Source organism: Antedon mediterranea, chromosome 9 (assembly GCF_964355755.1).
Source record: "Antedon mediterranea chromosome 9, ecAntMedi1.1, whole genome shotgun sequence".
NCBI lineage: Eukaryota > Metazoa > Echinodermata > Crinoidea > Comatulida > Antedonidae > Antedon > Antedon mediterranea.
In genome coordinates this window covers 26024149-26049364 of record NC_092678.1, presented here as the reverse complement: position 1 = coordinate 26049364, position 25216 = coordinate 26024149, and the positions used below count along the sequence as shown (strand labels likewise).

Here is a 25216-nt window from a genome sequence, read left to right as displayed (position 1 = left end):
ATATCTATCTTTCGCACTTGCCTTGTATTTTAACTCCCAACATTTATTCTGAATATGGTTAGGTGACACATATGAAGATCTTTTAGTTCGGTGGCTAGTTCTTTAGAGTTGTTTATTGAGTGTGTGGCGTTGCCAACCATTGGTTTTAGAATATCTCTTAGTAAATGGAGTCTATACCGTCTACGATTGGCCTCAAAGGCCAATTTGCTTTATGAATTTTAGGTGTGCAATATAGCCTCGGAGTTTGGGATTCACCCAGAGGTTTTCAAGAAATAACTCAGAGAGGGCGCATGTCACAACATCACGTGACTATGCCATGATCAGTGTCGGCAAACCAAGCTGACACCACTACCTTGAGAAAGTGCGATTCTAACGCACGAAACGTAGGTAAGTTTCAACGTTTTTTTTTCCTTTCATGAAAAAAGAAAATTTGATTTCAAAAATATTTCGGGAAGGAGATGAATTTTTTCAATTTTACCCGGAACATATTTGGAACATACTCGGAACATACCTGGAACATACCTGGAACAAACTCGGAACATACCTGGAACATACTCGGAACAAACCCATACTCTTAACATACCCGGCACAAACCCGGAAAATACTCAAAACATACTCTTAACATACCCGGAACATATTCTGAACATACTCTTGACAGTCAAGACAGACAGTCTAGACAGACAGTCAAGACAGACATTCTAGACACAGACAGACAGACAGTCTAGACAGACAGTCAGACAGTCTAGACAGACAGACAGTCTAGGCAGACAGACAGTCTAGACAGACAGACAGACAGTCTAGACAGACAGTCTAGACAGTCAGGTTAGACAGACAGACCGTCTAGACAGATAGACAGTCTACACAGACAGTCTAGACAGACCGTCTAGGCAGACGGACAGTCTACACAGACAGTCTAGACAGACAGAAAGTCTAGACAGACAGACAGTCTAGACAGACAGACAGTCTAGATAGACAGACAGACAGTCTAGACAGGCAGGTTAGACAGACAGACCGTCTAGACAGATAGACAGTCTACACAGACAGTCTAGACAGACCGTCTAGGCAGACGGACAGTCTACACAGACAGTCTAGACAGACAGAAAGTCTAGACAGACAGACAGTCTAGACAGACAGACAGACTAGACACAGACAGACAGACAGACTAGACAGATAGTCTAGACAGACAGACAGACTAGACAGACAGTCTAGACAGACAGACAGACAGTCTAGACAGACAGTCTAGACAGACAGTCTAGACAGACAGTCTAGACAGACAGACAGTCTAGACAGTCAGTCTAGACAGACAGACAGTCTAGACAGTCAGTCTATACAGACAGACAGTCTATACAGACAGACAGTCTATACAGACAGTCTATACAGACAGACAGTCTAGACAGACAGCCAGTCTAGACAGACAGTCAGTCTAGACCGACAGTCAGTCTAGACAGACAGTCTAGACAGACAGACAGTCTAGACAGACAGTCTAGACAGACAGTCTAGACAGACAGACAGTCTAGACAGACAGTCTAGACAGACAGTCTATACAGACAGACAGTCTATACAGACAGACAGTCTATACAGACAGTCTATACAGACAGACAGTCTATACAGACAGACAGTCTATACAGACAGACAGTCTATACAGACAGACAGTCTATACAGACAGACAGTCTATACAGACAGACAGTCTATACAGATAGACAGTCTATACAGACAGACAGTCTATACAGACAGACAGTCTATACAGACAGACAGTCTATACAGACAGACAGTCTATACAGACAGACAGTCTATACAGACAGACAGTCTATACAGACAGACAGTCTAGACAAACAGACAGTCTAGACAGACAGACAGTCTAGACAGACAGCCAGTCTAGACAGACAGTCAGTCTAGACCGACAGTCAGTCTAGACAAACAGTCTAGACAGACAGACCGTCTAGACAGACAGACAGACAGTCTAGACAGACAGACAGACAGTCTATACAGACAGACAGTCTAGACAAACAGACAGTCTAGACAGACAGACAGTCTAGACAGACAGCCAGTCTAGACAGACAGTCAGTCTAGACCGACAGTCAGTCTAGACAAACAGTCTAGACAGACAGACCGTCTAGACAGACAGACAGACAGTCTAGACAGACAGACAGACAGTCTAGACAGACAGTCTAGACAGACAGTCTAGACAGACAGTCTAGACAGACAGTCTAGACAGACAGTCTAGACAGACAGTATGTTCCGGCTATGTTCCGAGTATGTTCCGAGTACCTCCAGAGTATGTTCCGAGTATGTTCCGGGTATGTTCCGGGTAAGTTCCGAGTATGTTCCAATTTAAGTTTCCAAGTATGTTCCGGGTATGTTCCGAATTTCTCCGGGTATGTTCTGAGTATGTTCCGAATTTGTCCAGAGCATGTTCCGAGTATGTTCCGGCTATGTTCCGGGTATGTTCCGAGTATGTTCCGAGTATGTTCCGAATATGTTCCAATTATGTTCCGGGTATGTTCAGAATTTTTCCGAATTTCTCCGTGTATATTCCGGGTACGTTCCGTGTATGTTCTGGGTATGTTCCTGATATGTTCCGAGTATGTTCCGAGTATGTTCCGGGTATGTTCCGAGTATGTTCCAGATATGTTCCAAGTATGTTCCAAGTATGTTCTGAGTATGTTCCGGGTATGTTCCGAGTATGTTCCAAGGATGTTCCATAATGTTCCAAGTATGTTCCAAGTAACTTCCGAGTTTGTTCCGGGTATGTTTTAAATATGCTCCGAGTATGTTCCGAGTATGTTTCGAGTATGTTCCGGGTATGTTCCAAGTATGTTCCGATTATGTTCCGATTATGTTCCGGGTATGTTCCGAGTATGTTCCGAATTTGTGCGGGTATGTTCCGGGTGTGTTCCGAGTATGTTCCGAATTTGTGCGGGTATGTTCTGGGTGTGTTCCGAGTATGTTCCGAGTATGTTCCTTGTATGTTCCCGCTATTTTCCGAGTATGTTCCGACTATGTTTCGAGTATGTTCCGAGTATGTTCAAGGTATGTTCCGAGTTTGTTCCAGATATGTTCTGGGTATGCTCCGGGTATGTTCAGATTATGTTCCGGGTATGTTCCGAGTATGTTCCGAGTATGTTCCGAGTATGTTCCAAGGATGTTCCATGTATGTTCCAAGTATGTTCCAAGTAACTTCCGAGTTTGTTCAGGGTATGTTCCGGGTATGTTTTAAATATGCTCCGAGTATGTTTCGAGTATGTTCCAGGTATGTTCCAAGTATGTTCCGATTATGTTCCGAATTTGTGCAGGTATGTTCCGGGTATGTTCCGTGTATGTTCTGGGTGTGTTCCGAGTATGTTCCGAGTATGTTCCAGTTATGTTCCGAGTATGTTCCAGCTATGTTTCGAGTATGTTCCGAGTATGTTTAAGGTATGTTCCGAGTTTGTTCCAGATATGTTCTGGGTATGTTCCGAGTATGTTCCGAGTATGTTCCAGATATGTTCCAAGTATGTTCCGAGTATGTTCCGATTATGTTCCGGGTATGTTCTGAGTATGTTCCAAGTATGTTCCAAGTAACTTCCGAGGTTGTTCCGGGTATGTTTTAAATATGCTCCGAGTATGTTCCGAGTATGTTTCGAGTATGTTCCGGGTATGTTCCAAGTATGTTCCGATTATGTTCCGAGTATGTTCCGAGTATGTTCCGAATTTGTGCGGGTACGTTCCGGGTATGTTCTGGGTATGTTCCAGGTATGTTCCGAGTATGTTCAAAGGATGTTCTGTAATGTTCCAAGTAACCTCCGGGTATGTTCCTGGTATGTTTTGGGTATATAGTTCCGAGTATGTTCCGGGTATGTTCCGAGTATGAACTAGGTACCAATATCTAACTATATGATGGTGTAGAGGGTTACCTAAAGTCAATAAAAAGGGGTGTCTGCAGGATATCCCCGCTGCGTATAATTACATGACAAACATTTCACTACATTACATTTTATCTCAACTAGTCTACATAGATATTGCTATGTGCATAAACAGTTACATGTTCCATTAATAAAAAGCAGATAAGAAAACAAATACCATTGCTATGTGCATAAACAGTTACATGTTCCATTAATAAAAAGCAGATAAGAAAACAAATACCATTCTAGATTCACATTATTTATTTAACTTTTATTACAGATGAAAAAGCAATCCATTCTACTTTTTGTGTTTTTATTCCTAATACAATCTTTTAAAACTATGAAGCTGACACGTCAGTTACTCACTATTCCCAACATAAGAATAATGAAGGTTAGAATTGACTATATAGCAGCAGCACCTGAGATAATTTCAATGAGTTCACCAGTGATGATGGCTTGACGTGAACGATTGTATGTCAGTGTCAACCTGTCTATCATGTCACCTATAACAAATAAAAATGTATAGTCAATTTTGCAACATACTGTAAAAGTAATTTAATCAACCAAATAAAACAAATATTTTTTACAATAAAATAATTATCAATCTATAGTATACAAATACTTACTAGGCTGAGGGCTATGGTTAAAAATATAGTCAAAGGTGATCTGGAGACTAAACTATATCCAAAGACAAATTATTGGAAATGTTTCTTTTTTAACTACCTAACTTTTCATAATATTTTTGTGAGATATTATCTTACCAGCATTCTTTGTAGCTGAATCCATAGCACTCATCCTTGAGCTCTGTTCACTACAGTTACCCTCTATCATACAGATGTATACTAAATTAGCCAACAGGAACTCATTGTAATTACGTAGAATATCAGCATCTACATCATCATAAATACTCATTTTTTCTATAAAAAAAAACAGGATGTAAAATGTCATCTACTAAGTATTACAGCTTGAGTATATAATAATAGCGTTTCATACAATGACATTAATGGCATTTCATAAATATGTAACAATATCTTCTTGCTCCTCAAATTACAAGATTACTGTGTTGTTTGCATCAAAATAATCAGTCAGTTAACTTAGAATGTAAAGAGTTAATTTGTCCAAAAGGGCATAGTTGCAGATAGACGTATGTTTATTTTCAATTGTTTTGTTTAGTAAACATTTAGGAATCATCGTATATGAATCTTAACATGAATAATTATTTAGTTTAGTTACATTAGTGATTTAAGGTTTGAACATGCTTTGCCAGGGTTGATCCCTGTGTGTGGTGTATGCTGCATTAGTGAGAAGGTGTAGTCAGCCCTGTATTTATACTTTATCGATGATGGGCCTTTTAGTCTTTATGTTAAAACTTCTGATAGCACAATATGTTTGTATTATGCATTATTAATTCAAGTTATTTAATTCAATATATAAACAATATAAATCTAATCTTCATTAGTCAACTTTATAACAGTTTTATGGAAGATAGCTAGTGTGTTATTTCTTGTTAAGTTAATGTATATAAATAATACATTTCACATGAGTGTAGGCCATGCGGTCTGTCACGCCCATGATTATCCGTTCCGCTTGACTAAGCACCAACATATAGATAACCAATCAGGTTCATGATATTCAGTATAGACAATACAGTACAGTGTATTTGTGTTGGATATAGTATTATATTACATAGCCTATGTAAATACGCGAACGTGATTGGTTGAAACTGCATCACATGACTACCGCTGCGAGGATCGTAAATTGTATATATCCTCGAGAACGATGATATTGACTGTGTAATTTTCGCGTAATAATCGTGTCCCCTGTCATTAATCATATAAATTCTCGAGTACGATGATATTGACTGTGTAATTTTCGTGTGCAACACTCGAGTTTGCCGATAAATAAACAAAAGTCATCTACTCGATCTTGAACTCGGGTGGAATTGTCACTCCATCGCAAGACAACGTTTCATCCGCTGGGCCACGGAATTTGCTTGAAGAAATTAATCTTCTAAACTATTTAAGCTATGCATACATAGCGCCCTCATTTGTTATAAGTCCACCCTAAATGTGATGAAACACCGTTTGTGATTGGTCAATACTCACGGTAGTAACCTAGTAACTAGTACGCGCTGAACATCCGGTGATTCGGCTCCTCGAAGATCGAGAGAAGACGAATTCTTTATTCGGCCTACCTGATTATAATATTATTATTAATAGGCTTATTGATGGAAATTCTTCTGTTAATTTAAACGACCTAGGCCTAAGTGAATATTTTATTGCCAAGGAATCATTAATTAGTAATTATCTGTATATTATTCTTCGCAAGGTAAGGTGTCTAGGCAGGCTTGTTTTAAATACAATACAAATACTATAGGAGGCCTAGGCCTAGCCTAGCTTCACCCAACCCAGCAGACTTGTTCTTGGCTATATAATATAACAGATATTGCCTTTTATATCGGTTAAATATAAGATTTGACATCCCCGAGGGAATGATATTAAGTTCGAGGGGAATATATATTTCCCTCAGCTGGCGCTTCGGGAAATATATATTCCCTCGAACTTAATATCATTCCCTCGGGGATGTCAAATCTTATATTTAACCTCTAAGCAGTCAATATCTGTATAATGTTTTAGTATTGCTATATTATTATTTGTTTTCTTTTGTTTATTAAATTTCAGTTCAAACCGTTTGCTAAACACAACGAGTTACAAGTTTCTGCTTTATTTGTCCCTTTCAAGTGACTGCAAGTCACAATAGTAGTTTCAGTTTTGCAGGTACTTTGTCTCAATTTATTCTACATTTATTTAAAAAACTGTAATTAGTGTTTGTGAGCTAACCTGAAGCTGTCAAGACGTCCAATGGCATCAGTTGCTGACTTAAAGTGTCATAGGAAATAACAGACCTGTTAAAACAACCAACACATCATTCTTTATTACAACTACACAAATGTGTATGGTTTACCAAATATTGGTATGTACAGGGATGGCATTTTTACTAATAATATCATTAACCAAAACCAAGGCACTGAATGGGCCTCAGTGTGCACTGACACCTGATCATTTAAAACTCTTTTTGAAAGCCAAGTATTAACATTTGCATTATCAATTCTTAAATATTTGTGGCAAAAATCAACACTAAAGGTAAAAATACATATCATAAAATATTTACCTAAAGCGATTATAAATGATTTCTCCAACATCAAACTCAAAACCACTATTGAGAATAGCGCTTGCTACATCAGAAGCAACATTGAAATTTGGAGACTTTCTTCCAACCTCTGAAAATCCCATCATCATCTTATTCCCATGAGTTCTGAATATTAAAACAAAAAGATTCATCAAATGTTTATATTTCAATTATGTATGTCCACCAAGGGATACTTTAAATCTGTTCAATCATAACCAGTTTAAGGATGTTGTCATATTATTTATGTTCTGATTCTCTGTGTTTAGATAAGGATGCTTTAGACCAGGTCCGCCTTATATTATTAGCCAATCAAAATCGTATAATTTTTGGAGGGAAAATGTTATCCTCCTCTGAAGCCTAAAATTAGCATGTCCAGTATAAAAGTGGAATGTAATAGATATTAAGGAGAAGAGAGAATAAGATCAGAGTAGATAAACGGAAAGATGATAAAGAAAATAAGGCTTGACTGGTAGTAAAATGTATTAATCGAGTTACAAGGAATAAAAGTTCTAGTTGAGTTAAATATACTTTTTGTATGAGTTATCATTCAGTGACAGCTGTGTACGTCGCGTGGAGTTATATACGCCTGAGAAAGCTCGGAACCAACTAAAATATTCACTACAGATGTCTTTTATAGTAACTTTATTTCTATGTCCACCAAGGTATACTTTAAATCTGTTCAATCATAACCAGTTTAAGGATGCCTTTTATAGTAACTTTATTTGTATGTCCACCAAGGTATACTTTAAATCTGTTCAATCATAACCAGTTTAAGGATGTCTTTTATAGTAACTTTATTTCTATGTCCACCAAGGTATACTTTAAATCTGTTCAATCATAACCAGTTAAGGATGCCTTTTATAGTAACTTTATTTGTATGTCCACCAAGGGATACTTTAAATCTGTTCAATCATAACCAGTGTAAGGATGCCTTTTATAGTAACTTTATTTCTATGTCCACCAAGGTATACTTTAAATCTGTTCAATCATAACCAGTTTAAGGATGTCTTTTATAGTAACTTTATTTGTATGTCCACCAAGGTATACTTTAAATCTGTTCAATCATAACCAGTTTAAGGATGTCTTTTATAGTAACTTTATTTGTATGTCCACCAAGGTATACTTTAAATCTGTTCAATCATAACCAGTGTAAGGATGCCTTTTATAGTAACTCATAATTTACTGTAAACATTAAAGATTATAACCCATGAATAATTATTGTTAATTTACTAACCTCAACAGCTGTCCACGTATCTTATCTCCCACAGTGATTACTTTAGTTGTTACACCTTCTGGTTTGCCGTCAATTGCTCGTTTGATGGCTTTTGATACGTTACTATGAATACCACCACATAGACCCCTGTCACTTGAAATTCCAATGATGAGATGGTTAGCCTTGCTCTTATCATCTTCAAGATCAGCTTTGTTATAGAATTCTACAAGAACAATCCAAAGAAACTGTAATTAAATAGTTGTATTTTATACATTTATTTAAAAAATATTATTTTTAACTGATCTATTATTAATTAAAATCTAACACTGAGTGTGTTCACCGTTGGGTTATGGCAACCTGTGATATTGAATGTGTTATTTTTTGTATTTAAATACAACTGGTTCAAATTACACATCGGTAATACTGCGCAACACAACCTCACAAGTAGTAGTATTAATATCTTTCTTATAAAAAAGGTTTTTTTTAATTCTTTATTAAATATGGAACTTTCTTTCATTTAGATGCATGCAATTACAAAACAGGACCGGCCTCAGATTTCCATCATACAAGTATATTAAAGAAAATGTGAGGTGTTATACCATTGATATGATATAAGAATGATGATGTTGGCAGTGAAATCAAAGTTAACGTATTAACATTACATTTATCGAATCATCTTATCGTTTTATTTATCCATACTCTTATTATCTGGTATTAACGCACTTATTCAGTGTCAGCATGCACTTACCAAGTGGACCAGCTCCGTAATTTCTTGATGGTTTTAACTCTCTTTCAGCTTTTGTGTATCGGGCTGCTGCTATCATCTTCATTGATTTGGTAATCTTCTGGATGTTTTTAACAGACTTTAGACGAGCAGCAACTAAAAAATAAATATAATTTAAGATACACATACATAGCATTATTATAAAGTGTTACATGAAAGTTTTATGACTAGAGGATCATCAACAACAAACAATTACCCAACCAGTTTTAAAATAATCCTTAAATTCAATTGTTAATAAATTACACTCAAACATATTTACTTACTTTCCTTTAGAGTTGCCATAGACCTAACTTGCACCCTGTTTAAAACAAAATATGTATAAAAAATAGTTAACCACATGAAATTTAATGTCTTTTATGGGCATGACCAACCATGCATGTAAATTGTAATATGCATATGTAGGCATAGGCCCCCTATATGTGCCATTTTATTCTTCTGTTGAAAGAATAATAGGCTACAGTAGCTCTCTCACTAGGCTAGCAGCACTCTTCTCAGAGCCATATACAGTAAGAGTTACAGCATTGCATTCTCGGATTTTAGAAAGTCATGTGGGGTGCACAATGGCCATCTTTGTGTCCAACTATGCTTATGTAGAGTATGGAGTCGAGTCATTTGCTTAACAAGGCTTTAAATATCGAATTTAATATCAAAACAATCAATTTGTTTAAAAGTTTAACGAAATCATAAAGTTACTGCGAACATGATTTTAAACAACAGAATGTAAAAACAATGCATTACTATAGAGAATCGCTGTACAAACTAAACGCGCACGCGTAGAGCGTGCATGGAGCGCACAGCCAGAGCCGTTCAGAAATTGCTATTTTTGTTGTTTAAAATCATGTTCGCAGTAACTTTATAATTTTATTATTATTTAAACAAAAACCTTTGAACAAATTGATTGTTTTGTTATTAAATTCAATACTATACTAGTTACAGCTTTTTGAACGTTATACATTTTTAAAACAAAAGACTCAACTCTATACTCTCTACATAGGAACACTTGGACACAAACATGGCTTCTACTCCATTCAAAGTCATAACTCTTTATATATATGGCTCTGACTCTTCTCAGAGCCATATATAAAGAGTTACGACATTGAAGATTAGAAGCCATTTTTGTGTCAAAGAATTCGCACGCGTTTTCCTGTAGTTCTATGCATTATTTTTAGATTTTGTCAATGAAATAACGCTTAGATTCCATTTTTATTTTAGTAATTAAATAAATTAATTCATTAATAAATGGTATTGATTTCTTAAAATATATATATTTTTTATAATAACAAAAAAATAAATGCTAGGGCCTACATGGATACATCAAAGAATGACAATACAAAAAACACACAAATTCACGCCTCTTTTTATGCAGTATTTGGCTTTCTGTGTGTTTTTTACACAAACTGCGCCGCCAACGTAAAATATTGTTCATACCCTTTTCAGTATATTAACAAATATATCCATGACACTTTATTATTTTATTTAGTCATCAAAGCATGCATTATGAATTGAAAATATTACATAATTGTTATTAATAGGACGTAGTTATGGGATGTTTTGTTCCAAAATCAATCAATCGAACTTTATAATGTACTAGCGCACGCGCGCACAATATTCTTTGCCGCAAGTACTTCTGTACGCTGCTGTGCACATCGATATTTCATCGTAAAATGTGCAATTACATTTTTTTTAATATAAGAAAGAGTTTAATTTAAAGTATTTTGTTGCTCCTATACTTTACATACATGCATTATTAATCATGCAGACAAGTTTGACACATTTTGATCTGCATATCACTTGACTATAATCCAATGTTGGTACTCTTTATTTTATATGGTTCGGACTCTTCTAGTATTAGGGCGCCCTCCTCCGCCTTCGTTAGGAGGCCTCAGACTACAACAACTAACAGGGGCCGCCTAGTAGGCTAAGGCCTAGCTAGGTAGGTCTAGGCCTCGGTGTCTGATCATTTCGGCCGCCAGTCATTTCGGCCGCCGGTTATGGAATTGCCAAATTCATGAAACGCCAAAAAGGACAAAATATGTATTGTTCATTTCGGCCGCCAGACTTGTAATTATTCTTGAATATGTATGACACGCCATGTGTGTTAAAATGTTAATATTTTACTAATACTGTATTATTAAGCCGAATCGGCGGTCTTCAATTCCAGAAACATTTATGGCGTGCACATTGCCATCACTACAGTGAATATATTAATGATATTTTCAGCAAACGTTGCACTCTACATTTATAATGTAAGAATGTTTATTAAACCTGATACATTTTTGTTGTCAATTTATTTCACAGGTGCCAAGAAGTATGTGTGCTTTTTGAAAATAAAGTGGTTTTGGGGTTTTCCTTTTTATATTTTGCAAATTGTATTATTTAAACGTTTAACAGTATTAATACTTCCTTATTTATATCGATAACAACTTAGGACATTGTTTCTGTACCGCGCCTAGCTATCAATCTAATCTTTTTGCTGTCAAGATACCGGTAACTTTTAATACGTTTGGGGTACATGTAAACTCAAGTGCTTAAATAATGAAAAAATACAATTGAAAAAATGGGAAATATTGTGGTTATGGGCCTCGTTTGGGGTATGGATAATAATAATATGTAGAAATAAAAAAAGTACAATACGCATACGATATAGAATATAGTGGACAAATCAAAACATTAAGACTACGGTAATGTCTCTTATAAATACTTGGTATTTATCAGGTACTTGTTGTGAATGATAAGGCTTAATGATTACTTAAGCCTTATACATTAAACTGTTGCCAGCAGGATTGCCCGCTTTTCGATACATTAAAAACAATCTCATTGCCGACTGATACGTAGCCCTACACCAGTTTTACTTTAAAATGTATAGCTTTTATTTTATATAGAAAAAACGTCACCATTTACATAAAAGGGGGAATCCCGGAATTTGTAGTTTTAGCGGCAAGGCGTGCAGTGCAATACGGCCGCTTCCGCAGCCAAAACAAAAAATATCGGTTAATTTTTCAACCAATAAAAGTGCGCATGATCGGTCATTACCAAACAACCAGGTGCCCAATCACATTGCAACAATTTTTCCTTCATGTCAAAGGTTAAAAATTATCGCATTTATCCGATAATTATCTGATTTGAATGAGAAAAAAAAGAATCTCCGCGTAATTGATCGAACCCTCTTCCTTGGATATTATTTGGAAAAAAAAATAAACAATGCATCGCGCGTCATCGCATGTTTATTGAATTTAATATGAAGTGTGCCAAAAGAAGACCACATTATAAAAAAAGATACGCGCGCCTACTTGTTTAGCGCATAACTGTTTAGCGTCGGATCTTTAGCCCGCCTTTGTTTTTTTAAACAAATATTTTATGACGAAATGCGTCCGACAATGACAAAGAAAAATCACCTCAGATATGTACGGTATCGTTACCAGCGGTTTCAAAGATCATGTGTGTGTACCCAAGGCACTAATGTTTAATGAGCCTTGTAAAACTCATCCTAGGGCATTTTGTTTGGAAATTATAAATGAAACTTCCCTTATATCGCAAAGCTATCATTTTTTTTAATAAGAAGGAGGTGATGCTGAAGTTTTTTTATGTGCCAGTCAAAAACACTTTTATTCGTATGTTTTACCAATTCTCCATGGTTTTACATTTATTATAATTATTCATAATGAAACACATTTTTACAAAGCACACGCATTTTCGGGACCTGTAATGTAATATAAAAAAAATAAACAATTAATCAATATTCATTTTGACCAAAATATTCAGACGTTAAAATAATATAACTTTAAATCTACGGCAAAAAAAATGTATTTAGGTCATTGCACAACTGATCTCTGGTTTAAATGACCATAGTTCTCTGTGGCGTTCAATTCTATAGACTTGGTAAAGTTATTTTTTTCACTGTAATACTGTGCAGTTATTTCTGGCTATTTCAATTTGGCGCGCCATACCTGGCGGCCGAAATGATCATGCCATATTTTGTCCTTTTTGGAGTTTCATGAATTTGGTCGTTCCATAACCGGCGGCCGAAATGATTGGCGGCCGAAATGCACTGTGACCTAGGCCTCTAGCTAGGCTAGGCCTACTCTACTGCTGCCTAGCCTAGCTAAACATTAAAATAAATATGCAATTACACATTTATCACTTAAGTCGTTATGTTCTAGACTAGGCTTAATATATTTTAAGTCTCTGAAAATTATAAAGTCCCAATTAATGCTCACCCTGTAGGGAGAAATACTGGTATTTTACTTCCTAACATCGCCATTTTTTACAAAGATTCGCCGGTGTAAAAATGTGTACTACTATTTCTGCCTCGTTTTCGTCGTCCTTCGACTGCTATCTGCTGCCCTCTATATAAATGCACAAACATAACTTTTAAAATCATGAGGATCGTGCTAAATAATAATTTATACTGTAATTCAAAAATCATCTTTTTTCTCAACCACCTATATAAATTGACGTAAGAATTCCAATCTCTTTCAAAGCTGGATAATGTGTTTATATTTACAGCGCAAATTTCATTCTGGTAAACTTTATTAACAATAAAACCATAATGTAAAATATACAGAGATGAATTGGTCAGAGGGACTGCTAAAGTAAATTATTATAAATAATATTACTGTCTACAAGAGCCAACAGTCTCATGATCTTAACTAAAATATACAGAGATGAATTGGTCAGAGGGACTGCTAAAGTAAATTATTATAAATAATATTACTGTCTACAAGAGCCAGCAGTCTCATGATCTTAACTAAAATAATTTATAATAAACAATATATTTAGACTTGTATACACAAAATAAAATGCCATAAAGGCATTTGTAAATGAAGTGAAATGGGATTTTGTTTTCAATTAATAATGCCACCTATTTCAATTGAGAGCTGATCGTAATTTAGTTTACAGTATTTAGCGTGTCGTACACTGTTATAAACATAACAATAATTTCATTATTACCAAGTTGAATAAATAATATATTTTACAAAAATGTTTCCTCTTTCCACCACGTCCACATACGGGGAAAAATACCTATTCTGCCCTATCGAATTATTATTAGGAGCTGAGATGGATTTGGACTATCCAGCTGGTTACATGTCGCTCGTCAAATTGATATTTTACTCACGTTATAAGACATTAATTTAGGATACAAATTTGAGACCACACTAAGTTACAACATTTATTTAGGATACAGTTACACCAGTGACAACTCAATCATTTCGTAAATACAAGTATGACAACAAAGCATGATGTTACACCAGTGACAACTCAATCATTTCGTAAATACAAGTATGACAACAAAGCATGATGTTACACCAGTGACAACTCAATCATTTCGTAAATACAAGTATGACAACAAAGCATGATGTTACACCAGTGACAACTCAATCATTTCGTAAATACAAGTATGACAACAAAGCATGATGTTACACCAGTGACAACTCAATCATTTCGTAAATACAAGTATGACAACAAAGCATGATGTTACACCAGTGACAACTCAATCATTTCGTAAATACAAGTATGACAACAAAGCATGATGTTACACCAGTGACAACTCAATCATTTCGTAAATACAAGTATGACAACAAAGCATGATGTTACACCAGTGACAACTCAATCATTTCGTAAATACAAGTATGACAACAAAGCATGATGTTACACCAGTGACAACTCAATCATTTCGTAAATACAAGTATGACAACAAAGCATGATGCTACACCAGTGACAACTCAATCATTCCGTAAATACAAGTATGACAACAAAGCATGATGTTACACCAGTGACAACTCAATCATTTCGTAAATAAAAGTATGACAACAAAGCATGATGTTACATCAAACGTTTACATTTCATAATTTTACTATAGAAAGAAATTCTTTTTTATTTTAAATTTTGGATTTTTATGAAATTGTCTATTAACCTCTTAATAGACTAACAATTTAAATGAGCATTCTGGTTAGGCCAGTGTATAGCAGTGGTCTACAAAACTGCTATCAATCTGTTTCTGCTCTGTGGTATTTTGGTTAATGCTAACTTTGTCTTAGTAGTTGAATGCTAGTTTAAGTATTATACATACAGTAATACAGTTCATTAGTATAAACAGCAACATGCAAACAATAATGTTACAATATAATCCTAATTATTATAAGTTCATTAATTAATTTAGTATAATTACAAATTCAGATCCCACACATATACACAACTTTTTCAATAAATTGAATTTTTATTGTTATTTCCAAGGCTGAGAGTGAACACTAGCCATTGATTTTGAAGTTGAAGAGCGTGTAGACACTTGACTTCTTGCATGTGTAGTAGCCCTGGAAAGGCGACCTAAAAAAACAAAAATATACAGGATTATAAATATATTATTCAAAGATGAAACAAAACACTTGTTCTAGGTAAAATGAAATATTTGTGGGGGAAAAAATGATGGCTGTTTTAAGGCCCTGGGCGTTGAAACACAATGTTAGTATATTACCTATTGCTTTGATTTTGTACTCCTAGATTGTAATGTGAGTGAATTAAATGTCCAGTTCAGTTACATATTGCTTTGATTTTGTACTCCTAGATTGTATATTAAAATGTGAGTGAATTAAATGTCCAGTTCAGTTACCTATTGCTTTGATTTTGTACTCCTAGATTGTATATTAAAATGTGAGTGAATTAAATGTCCAGTTCAGTTACATATTGCTTTGATTTTGTACTCCTAGATTGTATATTAAAATGTGAGTGAATTAAATGTCCAGTTCAGTTACATATTGCTTTGATTTTGTACTCCTAGATTGTATATTAAAATGTGAGTGAATTAAATGTCCAGTTCAGTTACATATTGCTTTGATTTTGTACTCCTAGATTGTATATTAAAATGTGAGTGAATTACTTACTTCCAGTGTCATTGGGTATCAAATTCTCATCCAGTTCACTTTGTAACATATCAAGATGTAAATTATACAATTAAGGTTTATAATTTTATAAACAAGCTTAATCACATTTTAGGTTAAAATTAATCAATTTAATAAAAATTAAAAAGGATATCATTCTCCGAAAAGTATTGTTTTGGTTCCTGAGTGGGTGGTACTGCCATTTTCTTCTTTGATCTAATAGCTGATGGTGTACAAGATGCTGGCAAGTTGCCAGATATTAAACCTTTTGGAAACTTCTGCACAGCAACTTTTAATCCTAAAGCAAAATATAGTTATTAAATCAAGTCCACATGGGTTCAGATTCAGGCAATGTGCGAGTATTCCATCTGGATGACCTCAAATTATCTTATAAAATACAAACAAGCCCTCTAGTGTTATTTGAAAAAACTTACCGCCAGATAGAACAAATGAATTATTAAAGCCCCTCTCAGCAAAAGTGGTAGCTGCAGGTATAACAATTCTTTCATCTTCATCATACAATACTATTATTTTTCCAGGTTGATTACGCTAAAACTCATTAAGGAATAACAACCCTCAATAACAATCACAAATTTTCGTTTTTTCACAAGTAATTAAGCATGTATTAGTATTGTACTACACCAGATAATAATTACTGCAATGTTTCTCTGTGTTTATGAAATCATTCAGAAACGTAAAGGATACATAAGCTATTATTTCTTTGGTAAAGTAATTACAAGATCGTGACAACATTGCAGAAGGATAATTCATTGCTGGTAATAAAAAAAAAATCATATAAATTATAAAAAACAAAATATTTTATTACACAAGAAGATACTCTTAAACATTCAGCTTTTTGAAAAGGTTTTGAGAAATTTGGAGAATGTGCGATAGAGATCCAACCTAACTTCACCTAGTTGAATAGAACATATTCAACTAGGTTCAATTTGGAGAATGTGCGATAGAGATCCAACCTCACTTCACCTAGTTGAATAGAACATATTCAACTAGGTTCAATTTGGAGAATGTGCGATAGAGATCCAACCTCACTTCACCTAGTTGAATAGAACATATTCAACTAGGTTCAATTTGGAGAATGTGCGATAGAGATCCAACCTCACTTCACCTAGTTGAATAGAACATATTCAACTAGGTTCAATTTGGAGAATGTGCGATAGAGATCCAACCTCACTTCACCTAGTTGAATCGAACATATTCAACTAGGTTCAATTTGGAGAATGTGCGATAGAGATCCAACCTCACTTCACCTAGTTGAATAGAACATATTCAACTAGGTTCAATTTGGAGAATGTGCGATAGAGATCCAACCTCACTTCACCTAGTTGAATAGAACATATTCAACTAGGTTCAATTTGGAGAATGTGCGATAGAGATCCAACCTCACTTCACCTAGTTGAATAGAACATATTCAACTAGGTTCAATTTGGAGAATGTGCAATAGAGATCCAACCTCACTTCACCTAGTTGAATAGAACATATTCAACTAGGTTCAATTTGGAGAATGTGCGATAGAGATCCAACCTCACTTCACCTAGTTGAATAGAACATATTCAACTAGGTTCAATTTGGAGAATGTGCGATAGAGATCCAACCTCACTTCACCTAGTTGAATAGAACATATTCAACTAGGTTCAATTTGGAGAATGTGCGATAGAGATCCAACCTCACTTCACCTAGTTGAATAGAACATATTCAACTAGGTTCAATTTGGAGAATGTGCGATAGAGATCCAACCTCACTTCACCTAGTTGAATAGAACATATTCAACTAGGTTCAATTTGGAGAATGTGCGATAGAGATCCAACCTCACTTCACCTAGTTGAATAGAACATATTCAACTCATAATCTTTATTTGTATTATATACAACTACTTTTGAAATAAAGATTCTATATGCAGACAGCTAGTGCATTCATACAATAGAAATAATGTATAGATATTACCTGAAATGATATGACATTGATCATATGCATCTCTATCTCTCAAGTATAGTTTAATAGTACGTACTATTGCATGCCATGTGACCCACAACCGCCTAATCAAATTTAGGTGTTATATAATATCAATAAGAAAAAATGTACAGTATAGACATTACCTGAAATGATATGACATTGATCATATGCATCTCTATCTCTCAAGTCTAGTTTAATAGTACGTACTATTGTATGCCATGTGACCCACAACCGTCCAATCAAATTTGGGTGTTATATAATATCAATAAGAAATAATGTATAGATACTGTATTACCTGTAATGATATGACATTGATCATATGCATCTCTATCTCTCAAGTCTAGCAACAAATAAGGACAATTTTGTGGAATTTCAACAACTCTTTCTTCTTCTTCATTACTTGGCTCTGATAACATGTCAAACTCTCCAATTCCACTTATAACACTGCTTAAAAAAAATTTGATTAGTCTCTGCATTTCAATACAGGAGTCAACTACCAATTTTAATAAATAAATAGTGGCAAGTATTGGTTAAACATTTTAACTATCTATTTTCACTGAAAAACTGGGCTTTCAATTAAACAAGCGCCGGTTCAGTTGCTTAAATTGAACTATACCTTTGGAAAGTTGAGCGAGGAGTGTCCTTAATTTCACCATAGTCTCCATCTGTAAGTGCCAATGATGGTACAGGACTGGAACTAATTTGACTAGCACTGTCCCCACCCCCTATTATAGTACTCCTTGATGAAGCCATAGATTCATCTGTAAGCAAAAATACATAGTACAATTAAAGTATTTAAAAGTGTGAAACCAACCTGCACATCACTAGTATGATACACATTGAATGTCTTATTACTTGTCTGTATAGTTAATTTGAGTTGCTAAACAAACCTGCACATCACTAGCATGTTACACATTGAATGTCTTATTACTTGTCTGTATAGTTAATTTGAGTTGCTAAACCAACCTGCACATCACTAGTATGTTACACATTGAATGTCTTATTACTTGTCTGTATAGTTAATTTGAGTTGCTAAACAAACCTGCACATCACTAGTATGATACACATTGAATGTCTTATTACTTGTCTGTATAGTTAATTTGAGTTGCTAAACAAACCTGCACATCACTAGTATGATACACATTGAATGTCTTATTACTTGTCTGTATAGTTAATTTGAGTTGCTAAACAAACCTGCACATCACTAGCATGTTACACATTGAATGTCTTATTACTTGTCTGTATAGTTAATTTGAGTTGCTAAACCAACCTGCACATCACTAGCATGATACACATTGAATGTCTTATTACTTGTCTGTATAGTTAATTTGAGTTGCTAAACCAACCTGCACATCACTAGCATGTTACACATTGAATGTCTTATTACTTGTCTGTATAGTTAATTTGAGTTGCTAAACCAACCTGCACATCACTAGCATGATACACATTGAATGTCTTATTACTTGTCTGTATAGTTAATTTGAGTTGCTAAACCAACCTGCACATCACTAGTATGTTACACATTGAATGTCTTATTACTTGTCTGTATAGTTAATTTGAGTTGCTAAACCAACCTGCACATCACTAGTATGATACACATTGAATGTCTTATTACTTGTCTGTATAGTTAATTTGAGTTGCTAAACAAACCTGCACATCACTAGCATGTTACACATTGAATGTCTTATTACTTGTCTGTATAGTTAATTTGAGTTGCTAAACCAACCTGCACATCACTAGCATGATACACATTGAATGTCTTATTACTTGTCTGTATAGTTAATTTGAGTTGCTAAACCAACCTGCACATCACTAGCATGTTACACATTGAATGTCTTATTACTTGTCTGTATAGTTAATTTGAGTTGCTAAACCAACCTGCACATCACTAGCATGATACACATTGAATGTCTTATTACTTGTCTGTATAGTTAATTTGAGTTGCTAAACCAACCTGCACATCACTAGTATGTTACACATTGAATGTCTTATTACTTGTCTGTATAGTTAATTTGAGTTGCTAAACAAACCTGCACATCACTAGCATGTTACACATTGAATGTCTTATTACTTGTCTGTATAGTTAATTTGAGTTGCTAAACAAACCTGCACATCACTAGCATGTTACACATTGAATGTCTTATTACTTGTCTGTATAGTTAATTTGAGTTACTAAACCAACCTGCACATCACTAGCATGTTACACATTGAATGTCTTATTACTTGTCTGTATAGTTAATTTGAGTTGCTAAACCAACCTGCACATCACTAGTATGATACACATTGAATGTCTTATTACTTGTCTGTATAGTTAATTTGAGTTACTAAACCAACCTTCACATCACTAGTATGTTACACATTGAATGTCTTATTACTTGTCTGTATAGTTAATTTGAGTTGCTAAACAAACCTGCACATCACTAGTATGATACACATTGAATGTCTTATTACTTGTCTGTATAGTTAATTTGAGTTGCTAAACAAACCTGCACATCACTAGCATGTTACACATTGAATGTCTTATTACTTGTCTGTATAGTTAATTTGAGTTGCTAAACCAACCTGCACATCACTAGTATGATACACATTGAATGTCTTATTACTTGTCTGTATAGTTAATTTGAGTTACTAAACCAACCTGCACATCACTAGTATGTTACACATTGAATGTCTTATTACTTGTCTGTATAGTTAATTTGAGTTGCTAAACTAACCTGCACATCACTAGTATGATACACATTGAATGTCTTATTACTTGTCTGTATAGTTAATTTGAGTTGCTAAACAAACCTGCACATCACTAGCATGTTACACATTGAATGTCTTATTACTTGTCTGTATAGTTAATTTGAGTTGCTAAACAAACCTGCACATCACTAGCATGTTACACATTGAATGTCTTATTACTTGTCTGTATAGTTAATTTGAGTTACTAAACCAACCTGCACATCACTAGTATGATACACATTGAATGTCTTATTACTTGTCTGTATAGTTAATTTGAGTTGCTAAACCAACCTGCACATCACTAGTATGATACACATTGAATGTCTTATTACTTGTCTGTATAGTTAATTTGAGTTGCTAAACCAACCTGCACATCACTAGTATGATACACATTGAATGTCTTATTACTTGTCTGTATAGTTAATTTGAGTTACTAAACCAACCTGCACATCACTAGTATGTTACACATTGAATGTCTTATTACTTGTCTGTATAGTTAATTTGAGTTGCTAAACCAACCTGCACATCACTAGTATGTTACACATTGAATGTCTTATTACTTGTCTGTATAGTTAATTTGAGTTACTAAACCAACCTGCACATCACTAGTATGATACACATTGAATGTCTTATTACTTGTCTGTATAGTTAATTTGAGTTGCTAAACCAACCTGCACATCACTAGTATGTTACACATTGAATGTCTTATTACTTGTCTGTATAGTTAATTTGAGTTACTAAACCAACCTGCACATCACTAGTATGATACACATTGAATGTCTTATTACTTGTCTGTATAGTTAATTTGAGTTGCTAAACCAACCTGCACATCACTAGTATGTTACACATTGAATGTCTTATTACTTGTCTGTATAGTTAATTTGAGTTGCTAAACTAACCTGCACATCACTAGTATGATACACATTGAATGTCTTATTACTTGTCTGTATAGTTAATTTGAGTTGCTAAACCAACCTGCACATCACTAGTATGATACACATTGAATGTCTTATTACGTGTCTGTATAGTTAATTTGAGTTGCTAAACTAACCTGCACATCACTAGTATGATACACATTGAATGTCTTATTACTTGTCTGTATAGTTAATTTGAGTTGCTAAACAAACCTGCACATCACTAGCATGTTACACATTGAATGTCTTATTACTTGTCTGTATAGTTAATTTGAGTTGCTAAACCAACCTGCACATCACTAGTATGATACACATTGAATGTCTTATTACTTGTCTGTATAGTTAATTTGAGTTACTAAACCAACCTGCACATCACTAGTATGATACACATTGAATGTCTTATTACTTGTCTGTATAGTTAATTTGAGTTACTAAACCAACCTTCACATCACTAGTATGATACACATTGAATGTCTTATTACTTGTCTGTATAGTTAATTTGAGTTACTAAACCAACCTGCACATCACTAGTATGATAAACATTGAATGTCTTATTACTTGTCTGTATAGTTAATTTGAGTTGCTAGACCAACCTGCACATCACTAGTGTAACACTCTGACCATCAGGTCAACAACCCTTTTTCACTATTTCTCCCTACTCCATCTATTAACATTCCTAGTGGTTTCTTCCTATCCCTAGGTACTCTTTGTTCACTCTCTAACCCTAACCCCTAACCCTATGGCAATGTATGTAGTCTACAGACTAGTAAGTTGTAGTACTAAGGAAATACACAATAGTCTAGAGGCTACTAAGTTGTAGTATTAAGGCAATGCATGTAGTCTACAGACTAGTAAGTTGTAGTACTAAGGAAATACACAATAGTCTAGAGGCTACTAAGTTGTAGTACTAAGGAAATACACAATAGTCTAGAGGCTACTAAGTTGTAGTACTAAGGCAATTGCATGTAGTCTACAGACTAGTAAGTTGTAGTACTAAGGCAATGCTTGTTGCCACCAATTTACCTCCTTCTGCCAATGCACTGTCTTCCAGATCTTGAATTGCATGAACTTGCAAAACCTGAAAAAAACCAATCATTCTTTTGATACCATACACAAATTAAAATAAAAACCAATCATTCTTTTGATACACAAATTAATTTGCTGTTGACAGCCATGTATTTGTATACGTTCTTATTTTGATTATGGAATAAAAATGTCGATGATTGATTGATGAGTATAACACTAACAAATATACAGTACAAAGATTAAACAGTACTATACAATTATTGTTGAAATTTACTAATATTATAAAAAAAAACCTTACCAATTGCACAAATGTAGTCACTTTCATTCGTTTAAATATTTCATCTTTCTTATATCTGTAATCTTAAAAACCATTAAAATCTGTAATTAGTAGTTAAAAGAATGGCGAAAGGTGATAAGAAATAAAAAAAACAATTACACGATAAAATATAAACCATTTTTGGTAAACTTTTGGATAACAAATAAAAAACAATGACACGATAAAATATAAACAATTTTTGGTAAACTTTTGGATGACGGCAGCCTACCTGTTAATTCACCTTTAAGCACCTTCAATGTTAACCTATTCCGTAAAAGCTTTACATTTGACGGCCGTCCAAATGTACGGTGTTTCCCTGTCTCACTACCAAATGAGACATGCTTACGTTCTGAGCTTTGGAAACTAGTCACATGGCCCATTGACCTATTACTAATTGACATTACAGTCCTGCTGCAAACAAGTATTCTAACAAAATTTCCTGAAACCAAATCCAGACACAAAAACAACCTATATTTTTTCACAATCCTAGTTAACTAGTAATTGTTGACAGCAAAGTCGATACTGTTATCAAGTGAACTGATTGATTTCACAGATTTCCTTAACAAATTCATCAATACAATGATTCCACTGAATGTTATTAACACAAATAGAGAACTACAAAAAACCGATAAGACTTAAATCAAACAGAATAAACACAAACACACACGATGAGTAAATTCCAAACATCAAATATATTATTGAGCAGTCTGCTGACTGCATGCGTCAACCAGGTGTATCTGTAACCATAGCAACCAATATAAATTAGAAATGAATGTAGCAATGATGGCAGCTCTTTTGTATTCGTCATTGACAAACCAAAGTACACTTTGGACAATGAATTACCATGGTAACCAATATATTCCTATTATACTCTATACTGTTGAATAGAGTTTGAGATAAGCTTATGTAATCTAAACACAATGCCAAACGTGAAAATATTCAAAAATTAAACATTGTACATAATACTATACACAATGATGATGATTGTGTATAATGAAAGAAACTATGTAATCCACAATGCAATATTAAGTTAGTTAACTCACTTTTACGAATATCTTCAATTTTCATCATATACCTTGATAAGCTAGCACCTGAAAAAATGTGCAAAACATTGTTATGATTATAAAACTTTATTGAAATTCTACTACTAAAGGCCCGAGTAATGCACAAAAGGCATGAAGGTTTGAATTATCTGTATCAAGTACAATAGAATGACGTTGCATCAGAAACAATTTATAACCCTTTTTAGGGCACATTAATCTTTTTTAAGGTCGCAAACTTAATTAAGAATAGATCTCTTTTTATATAAACAGGAACAAAATTACTATTATTATTAGGCCTACCTGTGTCCAGTTTTGTCTTTACATCCTTGTATTTTGGGTTTTCTGGTATTTTCTTATTCAGCATCTATTATTAGAGTAGTCTAGACTGAGTATTAATTGCATTTCATAATCTTTTTTTTTAATAATTTATATTATATTTTTTATGGTAGGCCTTTTGTACTTATAGTCCTCCCAAATACCTAGCTCGTACCAAGCCATACAGAGTGTTAATTGCATTTTCCTCAATATTCAATAAAAAATGATACCATTTTGAGGTACTTTTGTTGTCAAAAATGTTGAAAATAACTAGTATTGACCCTTCTGAGAGGGTAATTGCTAATTTAACGTATGATTTTATTGATAAAAATGCAATTAACACTCTCTTTTAGAGGCCTAAATTAAATATCCTATTTATTAAATGTTGTATAATTTACACTTTATACTTGTAGGCCTAGTATGGCTTGGTTATAATTGATAGGACTTGGTAGGGATCTTATTCTTGGTATTTAGGAGGGCCCATATATATATTATTAGAATCCATCCTACCTAGGCCTGGACTAGGAAGGAGGCCTACCTATCTATGCTTATGCTATACTCTAGTGGACCGCTGCTCACTCTTTAGTTACACTTACAGAGTACAGTACGTGCAGCCTAGCCTACTAGCCTAGGGCTAGGCCTATTATTATAGGCTAGGCTAGCTAGATTATTTTAGGGTAGGCCTGGCCTGGCCAGGCGTAGGCTAGCCTATATTTAATATAGCCTCTACTAATTAAAAATTGTCAATTCAATTCTTACATCGCGAGAACCAATACCATTTCTATAAGACATTTTGGTTGTTATTTAATTTTTAAATAGGGGATCGGAGACGACGATTTTGCGCGCAACAAGCATTTAATTTTTGCGCCACCACACACACGACATACATCACTGCACACACACGACACACATATCATCACACTCTAGCACACACGTACCGCCGAATGTTAAAAGTTCAAAGT

The 25216-nt window shown here is 34.4% G+C and overlaps 3 protein-coding genes across 5 annotated transcripts in view; 1 reads left to right on the top strand and 2 right to left on the bottom strand.

Moving 5' to 3' along the window:
- Window positions 1-4119: 4119 nt before the first annotated feature.
- Window positions 4120-13405, bottom strand: LOC140059616 (ATP synthase subunit gamma, mitochondrial-like). The gene is made up of 8 exons (XM_072105600.1): window positions 13285-13405; window positions 9331-9365; window positions 9032-9163; window positions 8305-8506; window positions 7053-7196; window positions 6722-6786; window positions 4643-4798; window positions 4120-4384 (listed from the first exon to the last, which is right to left on the bottom strand). The coding sequence occupies exons 1-8, from the start codon at window positions 13326-13328 to the stop codon at window positions 4284-4286; spliced, it is 879 nt and encodes a 292-aa protein (XP_071961701.1). The 5' UTR covers window positions 13329-13405; the 3' UTR covers window positions 4120-4283.
- Window positions 6634-25216, top strand: part of LOC140059615 (mesoderm-specific transcript homolog protein-like) — a 34070-nt gene continuing 15487 nt past the window's right edge. The window contains exon 1 of the mRNA XM_072105599.1: window positions 6634-6658. The gene's annotated coding sequence lies outside the window, so the exon portion shown is untranslated. The remainder of the gene's footprint in view (window positions 6659-25216) is intronic.
- On the bottom strand, window positions 13495-25187 carry LOC140059614 (centrosomal protein of 41 kDa-like). Of its 3 annotated transcripts, XM_072105596.1 has the most exons (12): window positions 25014-25187; window positions 24240-24303; window positions 23940-23987; window positions 22879-22940; window positions 22578-22632; window positions 18530-18674; window positions 18209-18357; window positions 16648-16715; window positions 16377-16491; window positions 16097-16240; window positions 15946-16002; window positions 13495-15391 (listed from the first exon to the last, which is right to left on the bottom strand). In XM_072105596.1, exons 1-12 carry the CDS (start codon window positions 25044-25046, stop codon window positions 15291-15293), a joined length of 1041 nt encoding a protein of 346 aa, XP_071961697.1. In that variant the 5' UTR covers window positions 25047-25187; the 3' UTR covers window positions 13495-15290. The 3 variants fall into 3 exon arrangements, with proteins under 3 accessions (XP_071961697.1, XP_071961694.1, XP_071961695.1); XM_072105593.1 differs by lacking the exons at window positions 23940-23987; window positions 24240-24303; window positions 25014-25187 and adding an exon at window positions 23126-23563; XM_072105594.1 differs by lacking the exons at window positions 23940-23987; window positions 24240-24303; window positions 25014-25187 and adding an exon at window positions 23138-23563.

Excerpts from the sequence above, each read along its gene's own strand:
- LOC140059616 (XM_072105600.1), bottom strand. The coding sequence starts at position 13,328 with ATGGCGATGTTAGGAAGTAAAATACCAGTATTTCTCCCTACAGG. Across the intron at positions 9,164-9,330 it reads TATGGCAACTCTAAAGGAAA|TTGCTGCTCGTCTAAAGTCT; the intron begins GTAAGTAAATAT and ends TTTATTTTTTAG. Across the intron at positions 4,385-4,642 it reads TTCAGCTACAAAGAATGCTG|GTGACATGATAGACAGGTTG; the intron begins GTAAGATAATAT and ends TATTTGTTATAG.
- LOC140059614 (XM_072105593.1), bottom strand. The coding sequence starts at position 23,297 with ATGTCAATTAGTAATAGGTCAATGGGCCATGTGACTAGTTTCCAAAGC. Across the intron at positions 16,716-18,208 it reads TCAATGTCATATCATTACAG|CAATGAATTATCCTTCTGCA; the intron begins GTAATACAGTAT and ends TTTTATTACCAG. Across the intron at positions 16,492-16,647 it reads CCAAAGAAATAATAGCTTAT|CGTAATCAACCTGGAAAAAT; the intron begins GTATCCTTTACG and ends AATGAGTTTTAG.